The sequence below is a fragment of the Fundulus heteroclitus genome, chromosome 15 (assembly GCF_011125445.2).
Source record: "Fundulus heteroclitus isolate FHET01 chromosome 15, MU-UCD_Fhet_4.1, whole genome shotgun sequence".
Taxonomy (NCBI): Eukaryota; Metazoa; Chordata; class Actinopteri; order Cyprinodontiformes; family Fundulidae; genus Fundulus; species Fundulus heteroclitus.
The window spans coordinates 16,718,037-16,735,614 of record NC_046375.1 but is presented as its reverse complement, the minus strand read 5'-3'; the positions used below and the strand labels follow the sequence as shown (position 1 = coordinate 16,735,614).

General features: G+C 38.8%; 1 protein-coding gene across 1 annotated transcript; it reads right to left on the bottom strand.

Moving 5' to 3' along the window:
- Window positions 1–2,736: 2,736 nt before the first annotated feature.
- On the bottom strand, window positions 2,737–12,660 carry LOC105930561 (G-protein coupled receptor family C group 6 member A). The gene is made up of 7 exons (XM_036147686.1): window positions 12,500–12,660; window positions 12,256–12,422; window positions 10,620–10,741; window positions 7,992–8,774; window positions 6,953–7,165; window positions 5,866–5,989; window positions 2,737–5,745 (listed from the first exon to the last, which is right to left on the bottom strand). The coding sequence occupies exons 1-7, from the start codon at window positions 12,655–12,657 to the stop codon at window positions 4,637–4,639; spliced, it is 2,676 nt and encodes an 891-aa protein (XP_036003579.1). The 5' UTR covers window positions 12,658–12,660; the 3' UTR covers window positions 2,737–4,636.
- Window positions 12,661–17,578: the final 4,918 nt, after the last annotated feature.

Sequence of the window (17,578 nt, the reverse complement as noted above, 5' to 3'; positions counted from 1 at the left end):
CTCTCAGTCCCGTGCGTCTCCCTGGTGTGACTGCAAAAGAGTAAGGCATCAAACTTCCTCAAGTTTAAATAACCATAAAACTATTTTTAGCTATTATGTCATCACAAGTGTTGCCATCACTATAGCACAGGAGCATGTGGAATGCAATAGAAATGCTGGTCCTCTTCCTTGATTTAATAAAAATTCTGGTTTTCTTAATTGTTTTTACAAAAATATTTCTTAATTTTTCCTTCAACTTCTGCATTGCGGTGGTCAGACACACATGACTAAATAGCTAAAGCAATTGCCAAGTTATATACTGGTTTATCATTACATTTACCATTCACTTTGAAAACAGAAAACTGTCTGTGATTAGATGGATCAGCTACTTGCGCTGTGTCAACTGCTGTATTCATCTAACCACATGTTTTTCCTGTTTAGACACACGCAGCAGCTGTAGATTTAATTATAACACAGCTTTCAAACCTTGGTATGTGTAATAATAGTGCATTTGTACAGGAGTCATGACCTCTTTAGGCCACTCTCTCCATCATTACACAAATATACTTGATCTGATATGCTTTTAGGGTCCTAAAACACCTGTGACCCCTGTTTCCATCCAGGGGGTCCCTGTTGACACTGTGGAGGAGTATAAGTACCTTGGAGTGTACTTTAACAACAAGCTTGACTGGACCAGGAACACAGAGGCGGTCTACAAAAAGGGTCAAAGCCGACTCTTCTTCCTGAGGAGGCTGAGGTACTTTAACATCTGTGGGATGCTGTTGAGGATGTTTTATGAGTCTGTTGTTGCCGGCAGGCTCCTCTTACCCAGATGCACCACTGAGCACCACAGGAAATCATTCCTGCCTGTGGCTATCAATCTTTACAATGCCTCCCTCAGTTATTCTAACACCCCCTCTCTGTAACTGTCATTTATGCATTCTCTGCACTGTTCTTGCACAAGTCACCATCACTTCACTTGGATTCCCAAGGGGAAGTGATATGACTGTTGTGATATGGTAATACCTTGTGTGGAATGTTCAAAAATGTATATATAACAATGTGTGTACTCTGGAGCATGTAACAAAAGTAATTTCCCCCTGGGATCATTAAAGTATGTCTGAATCTGAATCTGAATCTGAATCCTCAAGGGCCAGTGTCCTGCAACTTTCCGATGCATGCTTGTCCAATACACCTGAATCAAACAGTTGAATAATCTCCTCATGAGTAGTTGAGCTCTTACTGATAGTCATTTGATTAAGCTGTATTGAAGCAGAGACAAATGTAAATGTTACGGGACACCAGCCCTTCATGACTGGAGTTTTACAGCTTTGGCTCAAATCCAATAAGCTTACAACTTTATACAACTTGGTGATGTAATGAGCATAAAAACTTTGCACATACCATACATGTGCTATAATGTTCTCACCCTATGTAAAAACCCCACAGTTTTTATGTAGCACAGTATGGACAAACAAAACCTATTGCTGAAAACAATACAACGTAATGATCATGACTATATTAAAAATGGTTATGAACACTTTCAAAGAAACATCTGCCAGATGTAAAACTAGTTTTCAAGTAGACATGCACATTGGGCTGAATGTTCTAGAAAAGGTTGAAAATTCAACAAAACTGCATCACAAACAGCAGCAACACTATATTGAGTCCCAGTTTGAAACATTTTTGTTGTCCCGCTTTTTCAAACCACCCCACGCCTGGCAGAGTCTGCTCTTTGTTGTCTAAAGTACATTTGAAGTTGTATTTCAAGTTCGGTAAGTATTCCTTGAACCATTGCAAGAAACGACCAAAATGCATCAGAGGTATATAGCTTGATAAGTAGTTGTCACATTAAAACTTACTGACTTGCCTTGTTGAATTGTGATAAATGCTGTTGCCTAAATTTAAATGATCTACTGCGCCACTCATCTAAGCAGCAGTGATTTTCAGTGGCGGCTTTTAAAATGGGTGGAATGGGTTTTTGCCCTGGTTGACATGGTTGCTCAGGCCCTTGATGCAATGTTCACATCGACCAAAAAAATTTCAGTTACTTTTTTAGCTTGCCCTTTCAGTGAGAATGGGAACCCTGCAGAGTGTGAGCACTGCAAGTAAAGACTGTTGTACGCCTCTGGTGGCAAGTGATGTTTATGCTTCATGTGACGTTTTTAATTCAGCATCAAACTACAGATCTGTTTAAGTGTTATTTAAAGCTGCCTGGACTGTATTTAACCATTACTCATTTAAACCTGCATATATGTTACTGACCTCAAATGGATTATTCTACAATGAACAGTCATTGAAACACAATTTTAGATTTGTGACTTCTGATAATGGATGCCACATGACTAACTCATACTTTTATTGTCAAACACAAACATTAATCCAGTTCAAATATGTTTAATATCACTTTGTTTACACATTGTAATGTTCATATACATTATTACAATCATCTAACCATACGTTCTTTTTCACGTTTAGCATCTGTGGGCACTGAGGGAGTATAACTCTCTTCGCAGCCATGTTTTTATTAATATCAAAGAAGCAGACATACTGAAGAGGCTGAAGCTGCCTGTGTTGTTAATGCTTCTCTGGGACAACTCACACAGACTTTAATTAATAAAAATATGAAATATTGCAAATTCTGGATACAAGCGGCCGAAATGAGTTTTCTCCGTAGTGTGTCTGGGCTCTCCCTTACAGATAGGGTGAGGAGCTCAGTCATCCGGGCAGGACTCAGAGTAGAGCCGCTGCTCCTCCACGTCAAAAGGAGCCAGTTGAGGTGGCTCAGGCATCTGGTTAGGATGCCTCCTGGACGCCTCCCTGGTGAGGTGTACCGAACACGAAGATGAAGATGATGTCATGGATTTGATAGCTTCTCATTGGTTAAATCACAATGTTTCACTTAATTAGAGACATATTGGTGAATGTAGTTTAAGGCCACAAGTCAGACACACAGTCTCTTTTTTTGTCATCGTGGAAAATTTTAATAAATTAGCCAACAGGAAGAGAACTGTGGACCTCCTCAAGCCTGGCTCCTCCATGGTACAATTTCCAGATACTTGAAGGTAACTTCATCTGTTTAATGATTTATTTGCAAGTGAAAAAATGTAGGAATGTCAAGCCATCATACGATTCAGGAAGTAAACAGGTTTTACGTTGTAGAGATTAATTGTTTTGGGTTAAGATGTATAAACCAACCCCAGAAAAAAACAAAAGTCCTTTGTGAAAATGCTGTCTGAAGCTGGAAAGAAAGACCATCCGCAAACAAACGAGCCCCGTACCAACAAGGCCTGTAAGATCAATCAGCACCGAAGGATCTTTAAAAAGGTGTTGTAAAAAATAACGAGAGAGATTTCAAGATTGCAGATGCACTCAGGATGAAAGACCTTAATTTCATGAGACATGATCAGATGAACCTAACATTGAAATGTTTGGCCATAATTAACATTGTTACATTTAACGGGGAAGCTTGTAAGCCTCCAAATACCCTCCAAACTGTGTAGTACAGTGGTGGTAACATCATGTTGTGCAAGTGTTATGCTGCAAGAGAGAGAGAGGTGCATTTTACAAAAAAAAATCCCATCGTGAGGAAAGAATATTTTTTAGAAATACTGAATCAGCATCCTCAGACATCAGTCAGGAAGTTAAAGCCTCAAAGAAGTATCAGTCCCAAAGAATATAGTATGTAAGCAGAGCGGAAGATGTGTGTGGCAGCAAAATGGCCTAACTACCTGATTTAGTCTCACCAGTTCTGACAGGAGGAGAGGGGCAAAACTGAAGTGAGATGCTTGTGATTGATACCAAAATGGTCAAAAGATTTGACCCAATTCATACATTTTGAAAACAATGCAATCAAGTAGACAAATGGAAACCTCCAAATTTGAAGAGATCACTAAACAAAATTCTCAAAGTGTTTAGAAAATAAAAATGTCCTGTAAAAAAAAAAAAATCTAGAGAGATAAACAGGAATCTCATTCAGTGATTGTGCTTTTATTTCATTTCTTTGCTTATGTTTTCACAGGTTTTATGTTAATCAACAGATTACTTATATAACTAATTCAAAGAACCAGCAATACATTGGTCTATCAGCTTTTGCTACCGCCAATGACAGAAAGCTACTCTGGGTTTATAATGTCTATTACTGCCCATCCATGCAGGGTCACAGTGGTCATTGCACAAGAGCCGGGACACGCCCTGGTCAGGTTGCCAATCTATCACTGGGCAACACAGAGACACATGGGACAAACGACCATACACACACTCGCACCTCGGGTTAATTTAGAGAGACTGATTGACCTAACAGTCCTGTTTTTAGATTGTGGGATGAAGACAGAGTACCTGGAGAGAACCCACACATTCACATGACGTACATGCAAACGTTATGCAGAAAGACCCCAGGCTGGGATTTAAATCCACAACCATCTTGCTGCAAGTCAACAGTGCTGCCAACTGTGCAGCCCCACATTAGAAATTAAGCTAAATAAATAATTTACCAATTAGGATCACCTGTCATAACTGACTAAGAATCATAAAAGTTTTGAAAATTCTGTAATCTGGTAATTGTTAATCATGTTTGACATGCTTTTCTTCAGCTGTAAATTATTTTTCAACATACTTTTCTAAATTATTTCTGTGCCCAAGGTGATAAGTTTGTATATCACGGGATCAGTTTGTTTTGCTGCTTTTCATCTTCCTGCAAGGTTGGCTGGGTATCTGAGACCGGATCTTGGTAGAATGGTTTCACAATGGAGTTTATGGACTCCCGCCGCTGAGGCTTTGATGTTTCTGGGCTTGTCAGGGACTCTGTTGATAGAGCTAGATTTTCAATTCCTCTGGAACTCACTGAATCTCTGTCTTTCATTGCAAAGCTCCTAATACTCTCACGAAACTTTTCCTCTTTGTTTTCCTCCCGTCTGAACAGAATGATGTAGCATTTTGTGAAGAACTGGCAAAACAGGATGCCATAGGCCGAGATGAGGATAACGGCCATTTCGATCGCTGTTTTGTACTTGCCCTGGACATACATATAAACTGGAGCAAAGATGACCCAGGCAATAAGATAAATAAGCATAGAAAACGTGATAAATTTGGCGTCGTTGTAACATTGAGGCAACTTTCTCCCCTTAAAAGCAAGAATGAAGCAGATGATTGCTAAAAGGCCAATGTAGGCTAGCATGGCCCCAAACGCCGGAAACAAATTCTCATAACAGTTCAAGACAAGTAGTTCGTTTGAATATTTATAATCCTTCATTGGCTTTGGAGGCTTATAAGCAAGCCACACAGTGATGATCAGCACTTGACCTGCCATGCACAATGGAATAATGAGGTAAGGCTTGTAGAGCTTCTTTAGGATGTCTTGTGTTACAGGGTCAAATTCAAAGGCCAAGATGATCTTAAACGACTTTACCAAGATGCAGGACACGGACAATGTGAAACTCAACCCAAATAACACCTGCCGTGCTTTGCACTGCCAGTCTGTGGGTTCACCGCCAAATATCACCACACATCCAAATGTACTCAAAAGCGAGAAGAGGAGGAGGATGGAGATGGGGCCAACAGATGAGCGTACGACTGGCGTTTTCCAGCAGACCAGGTAGATGATGCCAACCACCAGGCAGAGAAGAGCTCCGAGAGCAGAGAAAGCCAGCAGCGTAATATGATACTGATCAGTCCATCTCAGGAAGTCAATTGTTTTCTTCACACAGCGATTACTGCCCACTTTTGAGTATTCGGTGGTGTTATCACATTCCAAGCAAAGTGAAGCATCTGTGAATAGAGCACATAAGTTTATTATAGCTTTAATTTTGAGGCAGTAGGACAACATTCCACAAAATCCCTTGATGTTTTTTGATTTTTCATTGAACTTAACAGTTGTGTAATACAAACCAGTGGTGTTGGAGTAAAAATTTTCTGGACACTTTTTGCACTGGTAGCAACAGACTGGCTGGCCATACCGTCTGACCTTCATCTCGCCTGGATAACATACTGAGCACCTTGAACTTACTTTTTTCTAGAAAGATAAAGTATTTTTTTTTTTCTTGTAAGTAATCATGTATTTTCATACAGCTCAACATAAAAATAGATCACAACTTCAGTTAAAGTAACTGATATTTTGGGGCACAATTAAGTCTTTCAAAAAACTAGGAACCTTTGGAAATTCATTATAAATTCATATGAAAACAATTCAAATCCAAATTACATTTACAGATAGGATATGTGTGTTAGCATCACAATGTAATTGAGATGAGCAATGTCTAATAAAGGTTTTTAGATTGCCATATGATGGTACTTAGGAAACAATAGCTTGGTAACATATTTAGAGAGATGGATATTGTATTATAAGGATGACAGCAAAGAGGGTTACTAATTATGTGATGTGAAATATAAGTTTAGGATTGGATATCTACAATTAAACTGTTAAAATGCTGGTTAAGCAGAAATAAACCGGTGGAAAATGTTTCTTTAGCAAGTGGAAAATGTTTCTTTAGCAAACAATTATCTGTAATATAAACTAAATCCCCCCCCCCAGACTTGTTTGTACAAAATCAGGAGCAGAATGGCAAGATTAAATATTTCCAGAAAGTGTTAATTTGTGCCTTTCAATGACAGAAATTTCTTTTAATTAGCAAAAACACGTGGAAACACATCTTCGTCTAAGCATTTAATGTGAAAGAAAACATTTTTAAACCTGGAAAAATGTAATAGATAAAACACATTTTTTAAATAATGAATCATTAACAAGAATTACCATACCACCATGCTCAAAATATTATTTATGTGTGCTGAGTTTATTTACAGCATTATTTATTACCATTTTTATTTAACATTACAGCGTTTTGGCCAAGAGCTTTCACTTTACTGTTATTTCTTATGAACTGATGAGATATTGAATGCATTTAAGTGGCAGCATTTCACATCAGTAAAAGAGAAACAATTGGACATAACAATTCATGAAAAGAAGGGAAATACTTACAGTCTGATGATATAAATTGTTAATTTCTGAGGTAACCATCAGTCTGTCTCGTTTTATGTCATAATGACCAACTTGGTAGTTCATATCCAAAGTTGTTCCTGACAAGTACCTCCACATGATAATATCATACCCTGTGTCGACATCGGAGTGCTTATTAAATGAATAATTTGTCCCGTCCAAGGAGACTTTGACTTTTTTCAAGGCATCTCTGAACTGAAATGACAAAGGATCAAAAGCTGTGATTATGACCTACGTATGTCCCAGTAGCCACCTAGTTACACAGTTAACAATGAAATCAAGGTTTCTTGGCATTAAAGTATCAGAAAGCGCATTGTTCTTTTAGTCCACCCTCATATTCAAAAAGTTTATTGTTGTTCTCTGGCATAGATATTCTTGTTCAAAAGGCAATGTGTTTTATTCATATTTTAAGTCCTCAACATATCACGGATAGGTGTGAAAGAAAATTATATATTTATTTTTCAAATGCATAGAAAACTTTTTGAGCCCAGAACGGACTTTTAACAGAACAACAGCCCTTAATAGACAGCCTGAGCTAAAATGAAAACATTTAAAGCATAAAGGATATTCATACGTTAGAACAACCCAGAGAGAGTCTCCAGATGACAACGTGAAGACATTGCCCAAAATATTTGCAGCTGTAGTTAAAGTGATTTTGGTGTCACTTAGGAGTGACCCAGGAGGGCAGAATACAAACCTTTGCCACACTTTTTATATTTTCATCTGTAAAAACCATTTGGAAACCAACCAAGATTTGCCTTTCACTTCACAAATATACTTTCACAGAAATCTATGTTTTAAAAAACAAGAGTTTCTACTTCTAATGTGACAAAATCTGAAAGAGTTTAAGAGGTATAAATGTGCAAAGCACAATTATACTTTTTCACACAAAACATTGTGTACCCTTATAATGTAAACATCATGCAGATCTCTTTGTGTGTGTATGTGCTTATGTGTGTGTGTGTGTGTGTGTGTGTGTGTGTGTGTGTGTGTGTGTGTGTTTATGTGTTTAGGTACACACCTCTCCAGGTTGCAGTGTGGATATGTCACACTTCTTGGTGACGCACAGGTCTTTAACAGTCTGAGCGATTGCTTTGACTGCCAGCTCGATACTGAGGACGGCGTACAGATATGTCATGTTTACTAACTGATTAATCTTGAATTCGATGGAAGTATTTGAACCGTTGTTAGAGTCATCATTCCCTTTTAAAAAATCCATCAAAAAGGAGTTCTTGTTCTCGTACTGATCAGAGTTGTTAGTTAGATTCCTCAGGAACCGTTCAAACCTGGATGAGTTTCCAGATTTGAGGGTTACTCCAAAAACTGTTCCGACATCTTTCAAATTCCATCTTGTGGTATTCAGACAATCAACGGCTTGTGACCAGTTATCACTGGCTATCCAAACTTTTTTTCTCCCTCTGTGATGCTTAAGAACATTGTCAAACATGTACATCATGTGGCTGGGTTTGGCGAAGGACACGATGACTGAGACATTTTGATTTTCAATGACACTTTTGACTGTGTCCCTGATGCTGTCTTCAAGGTTGCTGTCAACCAGAAACTCTGGCAAGAACTTGATGTATGCAAAGCAGATGTCTTGGCTGGCTGCATGATGTTGGAGACGTTCAATTGCGTAACGGCCATATTCACCATCTGTTGCGACAATTCCAACCCAGTTCCAGTTGTGATCCTTCAGAATCTGAATGATGGCCTGTGCTTGGTGATCGTCCTCTGGTACAGTCCTCAGAAAGCTTGGAAAACGAGTTTTATCACTTAGGAGGCCAGATGTAGCACCATAACTGATCTGTATGAAAATCACAGACCTAATGTTAGGATAACAGCAGCAATAATAATAATAATATTAATAATAAGAATAATAATACAACAGTGCATTTACATACTTTAGTGATTCAAAGATACTTTTTCCTCCTTGCCATGAAAGAGGTACTATACTGTGATAAAGTATCTGCCCCATAAACTTCATGACCAATTGTGTCATCCTTGGTGGTAACACCCAACATCAAGCAATTGTGATAATCGGCAACAAGTCCCCTTCATCACTGTGGAGGAACTTTTGCCTACTTGTCTTTCCAGATTTACCTTAATCCAGCTACACCCGAAGGTGTTTCACAAGGAATAGTCTTTTTAAGATGATACCACAGCAACCCAATTAGATCTGAATCTGGATTTTTACCAGGCTACTCCAAAATATTCACTTGCCATTGTTTTATTAATTTTCCTTAGTTTGTTAAGTCATTCAGAGATGTGCTTGCTGGGGTGCTTCAGGTCATTGTCCTGTCATGATCTTGGCACCAGTGCTGGTTTGATTCCTCACCGGACACACCTGTGCAGCTCCGCCCCGCTCTCACCAACTCTTACCAGATCCACCTGCACCTCTCTCTATATAACCAGCCATCAGACCAGTCAGTAGTGCCAGATTATTACGAGCCACCAGTGAGTTTAGTCCAGCGTTCTGTTTCATGTCTTCCTGCCTGCCTGTTACTTGACCTGTTCTGCCTCTTGATTCTCTCAGCCTGCCTAACCCCTGTCGGACCTGATTGCCTGCCTGTTACCGGACCTGAATCTGTGCCCTGACTCGGCCTCAGACCCTGCTTTGGATTTTCCCTGGATCTTGGATCACCTGGCTCTGACACTAGACCTTCTCTCGGACTTTGTATTCTGGAAATTCCCCCCCCCCCCGATCATCTTGCTTGACGTTGCCATCACAGTTCAGACCCTCCGCCTGCCTTTTGACCACTGAGCTCTCGCCAAGGACCATCCTGCTTTGAATCTAAATATACTGCCTTTAAAACGCCTATTGTTTGTCTTGGTTGAATTCTGAGTCTTCTGGTTCTGGTCATTACATGTCCTGCTGTGTATGCCAAATGTGCTTGAGTTTAAGGTCACAAAGTGATACCTTGAGAGTTTTCACATGGATTTTCCCTATAGAAGCACAGTGCATGGTTCCATAAGCTACAGCAAGTTGTCCAAGTCGTGAAGCAGCAGGGCAGCTCAGACCATCACACTACTGCCACCACATTTGACTGTCGGAACGGCGTTCTTTTTTTGAAAGGCGGTGTTAGTCTGATGGGGCTCCCAGCGCCTTAGCGAACCTTAGCCAGACCGATAGGTGTCAGTGACTACTTCTTGCCAGTACTTCTTTAGGGCTGGACAAGATGTGTTGCTTTTTGAGATCTTTAGCCTACTTCCTGCAGTCAGACACATTTTGTTTGAGGCTGTTCTTGATTCAACAGGTCAGACAGCTTTCAGGGTTGAGTGGGGCCAGTGAAATTAAACTCAGCTTTTCGACAAAGTGTGGTTCACATTGTCATGATTTAACAAAAGGGAAGGTAATACTTTTCACACAGGTTGTTCAAGATGATTTTTTTTCAACAAAACCTAAATTAATGTTTAACATCTGCTGTTTGTGTTTATTCAGGTTACCTTTGTCAGATATTAAAATGATTGGAAACATTTAAGTCTGCCAAAAAAACAAAGCTAAAACAGATGGAATCTTTCAACTGTGTTTTTAACTTTACCAAAGAGATTAATTCTTGTCTAAACAAAAGGACAAGTATTTGTTTTGATTACTACGTGAACATATTTCATAAAATTATGAGAGAATGGATTGTTTTAATCTTTATCATACCTGAGGGATTTTCTCCATGTTAAGTTGCCGTGTCACTGCCATAGATATTTCTGAATGGTAATCACCTATGACGGCCATCACAGGTGGGGAGGACTGCTGTTTGCTATCTGTGTTGAAATTTCCTGTGGAAAACATATGAACAGAGGGTTAGTCTCTGCCTCAGTCAGGCGAGTTCAAGTATCTTGGCATATTGTTTAACTGTAGGATGGATCAAGTGGTGAACTGATGGGTCCTCCTCTGCAATAATGTGGTTGCTGTTCTGGCCTGTCATAGGAAATAGAAAGAGCCAAAGCAAAAAGTGAAGCTCTTGATTAACTGGTCTATCGACATTCTTTTTTTTAGACCTTTATTTCTACAGGCAAGTCATTAAGAACAAGTTTTTATTTACAATGGCAACCTGATGGTCCACGGAGTCAAAGGCTTTTGCAAGGTCAATGAAAATAGCAGCGCAGTGTTGTTTGGTATCTAACGCGGATGTAATGTCATTGAGCACTTTAGTGGTAGCTGTAACACAACCATACCCTGATCGGAAGCCAGACTATGTTCCGGAGATGATACCGTTCTCATTAAGGCAATTGATTAATTGTTTTTCCAGAATTTGTGACACACCAGGTAAGATGAAAATTGGCCTATAATTGGTTAGATCAGCCTGATCACCGCCCTTATACAGAGGGAGCAAAACTGCTGTATGGAAGGATAGATTAATGAAGGCTGTTAGAAGAGCCGCAATAACAGGGGCAGCAATTTTAATGAAAAAAGTGGCCACATCATCTGACCCAGCTGCTTTATTTGGGTCCAGAGCAGTCAGTTCCGCTGTGAGGTGATGCTAAACGGCTGCAAGTATTAAAGGTTGCAGAAGTTGTACCAATAGGGTTTAACATCTTAGAAGCACAGACAGCACAGATAATTGAATGCTTCAGCCATAGAGTTTTTATTAGTAACAACTATGTCATCCACTTTTAGGGACAATGGTATGGACCGGGGTTTGTCTTCAGGTTTTTTTTTTTACCGTATTCCAGAAAGCTTTTGGGTTCCCACCACAAAGTGTGAACTGTTCTTTAAAGAAGCCAGCTTTAGCCTCCCTCCCTGCTTGTGTGGCCTAAACCTCAGCTATGGCCATGAGATATGAATCGTAACCCAAAGAACAAGACAGCAGAAACATGCGGCTGACATGTGCTTCCCACTTTAGGGTGGCTGGACTAAGCCGGGGTATCTAAACAAGGATGCCTCCTGGTCACTTCCCTTTGGATGTTTTCAGAGCACATTCCACTGTTAGGTGACCTCAGGACAGACCCAGGTCTTGCTGGAGGGACTAAATATCCCTTCTGGTCTGGGAACACCTTGGGTATCCCAGAATGTACTGTCAGTGAAGGGAGGGATGTTGGCTTTTCTTCCTGGACCTGGTACCTCTTGGATAAGTGTAAGAAAATCAATAGATGCAACAAATAAATGCAATCACTACATCCAGTAGATTATCAAAAGTAATAATAGGAAACATTATGCTACATGCTTTGTAGAACACAGGGTTAAAATGAAGCTACTTTTTGAACCAACCACTACAAATCATCAGCCATCATTATAAACACAGACTGGTTTTTATATGAATTATGTCCAGTCTGGTATTGAGAGTGCTCACCGTTCATTTTCATGAAGCGCAGACTGTTTCTCAGCGCTGTGGTAACATCCCCACAAGAATCCACAATGTGATAGCCCAGAGTGATGTTCCCCAGCTCTCCACTCCGATTTATCTCCTCTATTGCATGAACCATTATCAGAGACTGGGTCAGCCGCCCAACGCTGAACCTGATGAATAAATGTACACATATTATTTACAAACGTGATATAACCATATAACAGTATAGTTTTGAAGAAATAATTACCTGTTACATTGTTCCTTTGCATCAACACTTTCGTGTATGGGAAACAAACCTCCAATAATAATGTCCCCTGGAGACTTGGCCTCTTGTAGGGATTCACTGCAGAAAAACTGCAATGAAAGAACTGCCAGAAAGAACCAAGAACTAAAAAAATGCTTCATCTTCCTCTAAGTTTGGTAAGCTTTTTTTCTGCCTTCAAACATCTCTTAAGCCCCGAAGCTAGGTCTGGACTCTCAGTCCCGTGCGTCTCCCTGGTGTGACTGCAAAAGAGTGAAGCATCAAACTTCCGCAAGTTTAAATAACTTTAAAACTATTTTTAGCTATTATGTTATCACAAGTGTTGCCATCACTATAGCACTGGACCATGTGGAATGCAATAGAAATGCTGGTCCTCTTCCTTGATTTATTAGAAATTCTGGTTCTCTTCCTTGTTCCTGCAAAAATATTTCTTAATTTTTTCTTCAACTTCTACATTGCAGTGGTGAAACAAATCTGACTAAATAGCTAAAGTGATTACCAAGTTGCATACTGGTTTATCATTACATTTACCATTCACTATGAAAACATAAAACTGTCTGTGATTAGATGGATCAGCTACTCTCCATCATTACACAACTATACTTGATCTGATATGCTTTTAGGGTCCTCAAGGGCCAGTGTCCTGCAACTTTCCGATGCATGCTTGTCCAATACACCTGAATCAAACAGTTGAATAATCTCCTCATGAGTAGTTGAGCTCTTACGGATAGTCATTTGATTAAGCTGTATTGATGCAGAGACAAATGTAAATGTTATAGGACACCAGCCTTTAATGACTGGAGTTTGACACCTTTGGCTCAAATCAAATAAGCTTACAACTTTATACAACTTGGTGATGTAATGAGCATAAAAACTCAGCACATATTACCGTACATGGGCTAGAATGTTCTCACCCTATGTAAAAACCCAACAGTTTTAAAGTAGCATATTATGAAGAAACAAAACCTATACTGCTGAAAACAATACAACGTAATGATCATGACTATATTAAAAATGGTTATGAACATTTTCAAAGAAACATCTGCCACATGTAAAACTAGTTTTCAAGTAGACATGCACTTTGGGCTGAATGTTCTAGAAAAGGTTGAACATTCAGCAAAACTGCATCACAAACAGCAGCAACACTATATTGAGTCCCAGTTTGAAACATTTTTGTTGTCCCGCTTTTTCAAAACACCACACTCCTGGCACAGTCTGCTCTTTGTTGTCTAAAGTACATTTGAAGTTGTATTTCAAGTTTTGTAAGTATTCCTTGAACCATTGCAAGAAACGACCAAAATGCATCAGAGTTATATAGCCTGATAAGAAGTTGATGTCACATTAAAACTTACTGACTTGCCTTGTTGAATTGTGATAAATGTTGTTGCCTAAATTTAAATAATCCATTGCGCAACTTATCTAAGCAGCAGTGATTTTCAGTGGTGACTTTTAAAATGGGTGAAATGGGTTTTTGCTCTGGTTGACTTGGTCGCTCAGGTCCTTGATGCAAAGTTCAAATGGACCAAAAAAAATTTCAATTACTTATTTAGCTTGCCCATTCAGTGAGAATAGGAACCCTGCAGAGTGTAAGCACTTCAAGTAAAGACAGTTGTATCAAACCACTGCTGAAAAAGGACAATTTATACAAACTACTACTCCAGAACTACAGGCCCATCTCAAACCTCCCCTTTATCAGTAAGATTATTGACATAGCTGTGTTTCAACTATTAAACACCTTCTTATCAATGACCAGCCACTTTGACGTTTTCCAGTCAGGTTTCAATGCTCACCACAGTACAGAGACCGCCCTTATCAAGGTGTTTAATGACATCCATATAAATACAGATTGTGGAAGAACCACAGTGCTGGTTCTATTGGACCTCAGTGCAGCATCCGATACTGCCGATCACTCCATTCTGTTAGAACGCCTGGAAAACTGGGTCGGCCTTTCTGGTACAGTTCTACACTGGTTTAAATCCAACTTTAAGGACAGGGACTTTTTTGTGTCAGTAGGTAACTTTACATCAGAGACAGCAAAAATTACAAGTGGGGTTCCCCAAGGGTCCCTCCTAGGTCCCCTCCTGTTCAATATCTACATGCTCCCCTTAGCTCAGATCATAAAAAATAACAACATCAGCTACCATAACTATGCAGACGACACGCAGCTCTACATCACCATGTCAACAGGGGACTATGAACCAGTTCAAGCACTGAGTAAATGCCTTGAAGAAATCAGTGCATGGATGTGCCAAAATTTTCTTCAACTGAATAAAAACAAAACTAAAGTAATAAATTTTGGACCGATAGAGGAGAGATCAAAAGTTAGCACACAGCTTCAGTTGCTTCAGCTAGAAACCACTGACCAGGCCCCGAAATCTGGGTGTAGTGATGGACTCAGACCTGAACCTCCATAAGCATCTAAAGACAATTACAAGGTCGGCTTTCTATCACCTGAAGAACATTTCCAGGATTAAAGGACTAATGTCTCAGAAGTATCTGGAAAAACGAATCCATGCATTTATCTTTAGTCAAATTGATTACTGCAACAGTGTTTTCACAGGCCTGCCTAAAAAGTCGATCAGACAGGCACAGCTGATCCAAAATGCTGCTGCCTGTGTCCTCACTAAGACTTAGAAAGTAGAGCGCATCACCTCAGTTCTAAAGTCCTTACACTGGCTCCCTGTATCTCAAAGAATAGACTTTAAAATACGTCTGTTAGTTTATAAATCCATGAATGGCTTAGCACCTACATACATCACAGACTTGTTATCAGTGTATCAACCCTCCAGACCACTCAGGTCTTCTGGCTCCAGCCTGCTCTGCATACCTAGAACACGAACTAAACAAGGAGAAGCAGCATTTAGTTCCTGTGCTCCACTTATCTGGAACAAACTTCCAGAAAACTGTAAAAGTGCTGAAAGCCTGAGTTCTTTTAAATCCAGATTAAAAACACATTTGTTTAGGATTGCCTTTGACTGTTGTAGTTAAACTGTTTTACTGAAACATCACTAGTTCAACTTTGTAGTCAAATTGTTTTTAATATTTTCTTTTAGTTTCTATTCTCCCATGTTTTATTTTGTTTACATTTTATTCCAACTTGCTTTTATTCTGTTTTATTTTCCTATATTTGAATCATGTAAAGCACTTTGCATTGTCTTTGTATTGAAATGTGCTATACAAATAAATTTCCCTTGCCTTGTACGCCACTGGTGGCAAGTGATGTTTATGCTTCATGTGACCTTTTTAATTCAGCATCAAACTACAGATCTGTTTAAGTGTTATTTTAAAGCTGCCTGGACTGTATTTAACCATTACCCATTCAAACTTGTACCGATAGTCTGACCTCAATGGGATTATTCTACAATAAACAGTCATTAAAACACAATCTGAGATTTATGACTTCTGATAATGGATGCCACATGACTAACTCATGCTTTTATTGTCAAACACAAACATCAATCCAACTCAAATATGTTGAATATCACTTTGTTTTACACTGTGTAATGTTCACATACATTATTACAATTATCTAACCATGAATTAAATATTACGTGTTTTTTTTTTTTTTTTTTCATGTTCAGCATCAGTGGGGATTGAAGAATAAGCAGACATACTGAAGAGGCTGAAGCTGCCTGTGTTGTTAATGCTTCTCTGGGACAACTCACACAGACTTTTTTTAATAAAAATATGAAATATTGCAAATTATCTTTTTCACATAAGTGAATTTAATTAAATTACGATATGTAACCACAGCAAATCAATAACAAGAGTGGACTGCCAAACAGAGCCAGCTTCTACCCTCCTCTCTTCTTTACTGTTCTATTGCCGAGTGAACATGCTGTTGGTTTGAAGTGACTTTACCTAATTTAACTGTAATCACTACGACAGAATCATTGGTTATAATTCTATTGCTGAAAATGCCATCTCTTTTGTACACGACAGGAACTCCTTTTCTTTGGATAGAAACACTCACAGTTCGTTAAGAAACAATTCTAATTACAGATTTACACACAGTCTGGAGTGACGGAACTTGGCTTTTAAACTATAACTGTGATGAAACAACCTTAGAATAATCCTGTATTGGTCTTACTTCACTGTTTGTTTTTCATCATGGACTCTGTTGATATCTCTGAATGGAATTAAGATCAGTTTACAAAAAGTGTTTACATTGTGAAACTGTATAAGAATAACTTAAGTCAAAAAATATTTTCATTTATTGGTGCATTAGGGCACAGTCAAAAACCATAAAATATTACTTGATATTACTTGATTACTTGATATTACTTACTGATTCTCTCTTTTTCAATAGATATTTTTAAATAGGTGTTGATTAAAGCTGCAGACTTTACTCAAAGTATTAAAAATAATTAACCCTTAGTATTTATCTGGCTGTCTGACAAAGCTATTTTTGAATGTTACTAATAATATGTAAAGTTTGTTGTTTGTTTCAGAAAGCAGAATAGGCTTCATAAGGTAAATTATTGTTTCTACTAGGGTGGCAGAACATAAGGGGGCTTGTTGAGGCCGTCGTTTCTGCAAGAACGTCACTGGTCAAAAGTTTTGTTTACAAGTTAATTTAAGTTTTTATAAGGAACATGCTGCTCGGTAAGGCTCCGTCTGTCTTAGCTGCTTTCATTGTTTGTTCGTTTCGATATTATTCTTTTACAACTTTGTATACTACAGTGGTAGCAGTAAAATGTGTAATGTGTGTGTAATTTTGCGTGCAGAATATTGTACTATTCTATCAATTACACACTTTAAAGAGTAACGCTGGGAGTATAACAAGTTGATATCAGCTGTTTTGTTAGTCTATTTGCTCTGGTAGAGCCTGCAGTCAGTGGCTTAACAGAGATGTAGCTTAACTGCACTTTCAAAATAGGAGTGATGGGCGGTGCTCCTTTAGTTTAAGCTCCATTACAAAATGTTTTGTTTCCCTTTGCTGGAAATATTTCCAAACGGTTATAGTCAGAACGAGAATGAGCTTTATGGCCAAGTAATATTTTACACGTACCAGGAATTTGCTTTGGTGATACGGCGCTATAGACAAAAAACATAACATGACAC